The following is a 1,901-nucleotide window of genomic DNA, read 5'->3' on the forward strand; positions in this document are numbered from 1 at the left end:
ATACAAACAAACTAAAAAAAAGGGAAGAACACTGATGTCAAACGAATATACATCCTCATTCATCCTGATTTTTTTCATGAAATCTACATCTTTTTTAGTCTCAAAACTACGTGTTGTGGTCTTTCTTTTATGGATTTTGTCTGGAGCTTCTCGTTTTAATGACCAGCAGTATTCAGCCATCTTGCTGATGTTCCACTTTCCCTGATACTTCCTCTCCATTTTCCTGTGTATTGATGAAACCTTTCTCCTTATTCTTTCGTGACAGCACCAATATTTTCAGGGAAATAGTCAATATGTGAGTGTAAGAAATGAACTTTCAAGGTTATATTACGACCAAATTGTTTGAATTTATCGAGTATGTTATTGACAATATTTTCGTAACTTGGGTCCTTGTTGTACATCAGGTCCATGAGCAATGGGTCTTATAGGAGATTGAGGGTTTGGATAAGCAATTTCCTTTGTATTTCGAATGTTGTATTTTTGCACGTTACATGAGCAAAAATTACAGTGATCTCCGTGGTTTTTTCTCTCGTGCTAGACCATTGGAATTTCAAAAGGCAAAGACTTTTTTTATTTTTAGTCCATTGTCTCAACTCTTCGACACAAGTGGTGCAAACTTTGTGTGAAGCCCATGATTTGTCTTGGTCCCCAAATTTTGTTCCAAAATATGGGTAATACACTTTTTTTTACAAATTCTGTAATGTTTTGCCTTTGTTTCTTTACAACAAATTTACCACAAATATAACAGAATATGTTTGGGTCATTTACATAAGCTCTTGTTACCATAGTGACAAATAAATAATATTGAAAATAGAAAAATAATGTTGAAGTGCACGCACAAATAAATACTGTCCAGAAATGACACGTGATATGGCCTGTTAACCATTTATATACTAGTTGTGTGTTTCTCGTAGGATCTAAAACAAATTGATAAGACTCTCACGTTGCAATTGGTCTAGAGAAATCTATAGCCAGTGGTTGTCAAGCATAAAAAAAACGTGACCCGATTTCAATGAAAATGATTTACTTAAGTAAAAGTACATATGATGTCTTGTGAAAAATGTGTACATGAAAAAGAAAAAGAAATATCATGTTCAACTTCAGTGTACAAGAATTAATGTAGACCATGTAAAAATTTCAAGACAATAAAACCGTTGCAGGCCTGTGTTATTGTTTGTTTCAGAGTAACAGTTAGGAAATAACTGTTTTAAGTTATACAACTGTCACTCTTTCCCCACCCTGTATATGCATATGTAATATAGACGAAATTTCAATTGAATTTTTAATTTGAAAATAAATATAACTAAGATATTGAAGTTAATAATTTTAAATGATGATTTATTAGGAGAAATTGCATAAATGTGAAAAAGTAAGGAACAGTATAATGAAGGAATTGTTTTGCTGTTTTTGAAGTGTTTGGTTATGGTTTTTTAATAGAAAAAGTTGATTAGGTAACTTGACTAAGAGGCTCATGAGGACCTTAAAATATTTGTTTTCTCAGCTAAGCCCTTTTTAACTTAATTTAATTTCCAGTATGCACAGAAGGTCTGTGTTTTTTTTATATTATTGAACCAACCTTTTACCCAAGGAAATTAATTTTGAGTTGTTCTGTTCTTTAAGTAGTAATATTTATGTCATTCAGAATAAGTTTTTTTATTCTCTCTCACAGGCTTTAGCCATTATGTCTCTACCACAAAATGTTCCAACAGCATTGAGTAACTTATTGGATCTGGTGGATACTATCTGGTTTTATGCTGGTGATAAAAGTGTAGATGTAAGTAATGACTTAACATATTTGAAATATTTCTGATGTACTTAATTGTCATGTGTACATTTAGTATCAACCATGTTTTACCGATTAAGAATGTTTTAGTTTTCCACTTTGATTACCCATTACTGAG

At 31.7% G+C, this 1,901-nt stretch overlaps 1 protein-coding gene across 1 annotated transcript in view; it reads left to right on the forward strand.

Moving 5' to 3' along the window:
• The window catches only part of LOC106459126 (ubiquinone biosynthesis protein COQ9, mitochondrial-like), a 15,459-nt gene that overhangs the window by 5,653 nt on the left and 7,905 nt on the right, over window positions 1–1,901 (forward strand). The window contains exon 2 of the mRNA XM_022385558.1: window positions 1,589–1,774. Within this exon, the coding sequence (XP_022241266.1) occupies window positions 1,589–1,774 (186 nt within the window). The remainder of the gene's footprint in view (window positions 1–1,588; window positions 1,775–1,901) is intronic.

Source organism: Limulus polyphemus, unplaced genomic scaffold (assembly GCF_000517525.1).
Source record: "Limulus polyphemus unplaced genomic scaffold, Limulus_polyphemus-2.1.2 Scaffold564, whole genome shotgun sequence".
NCBI classification, from domain to species: domain Eukaryota; kingdom Metazoa; phylum Arthropoda; class Merostomata; order Xiphosura; family Limulidae; genus Limulus; species Limulus polyphemus.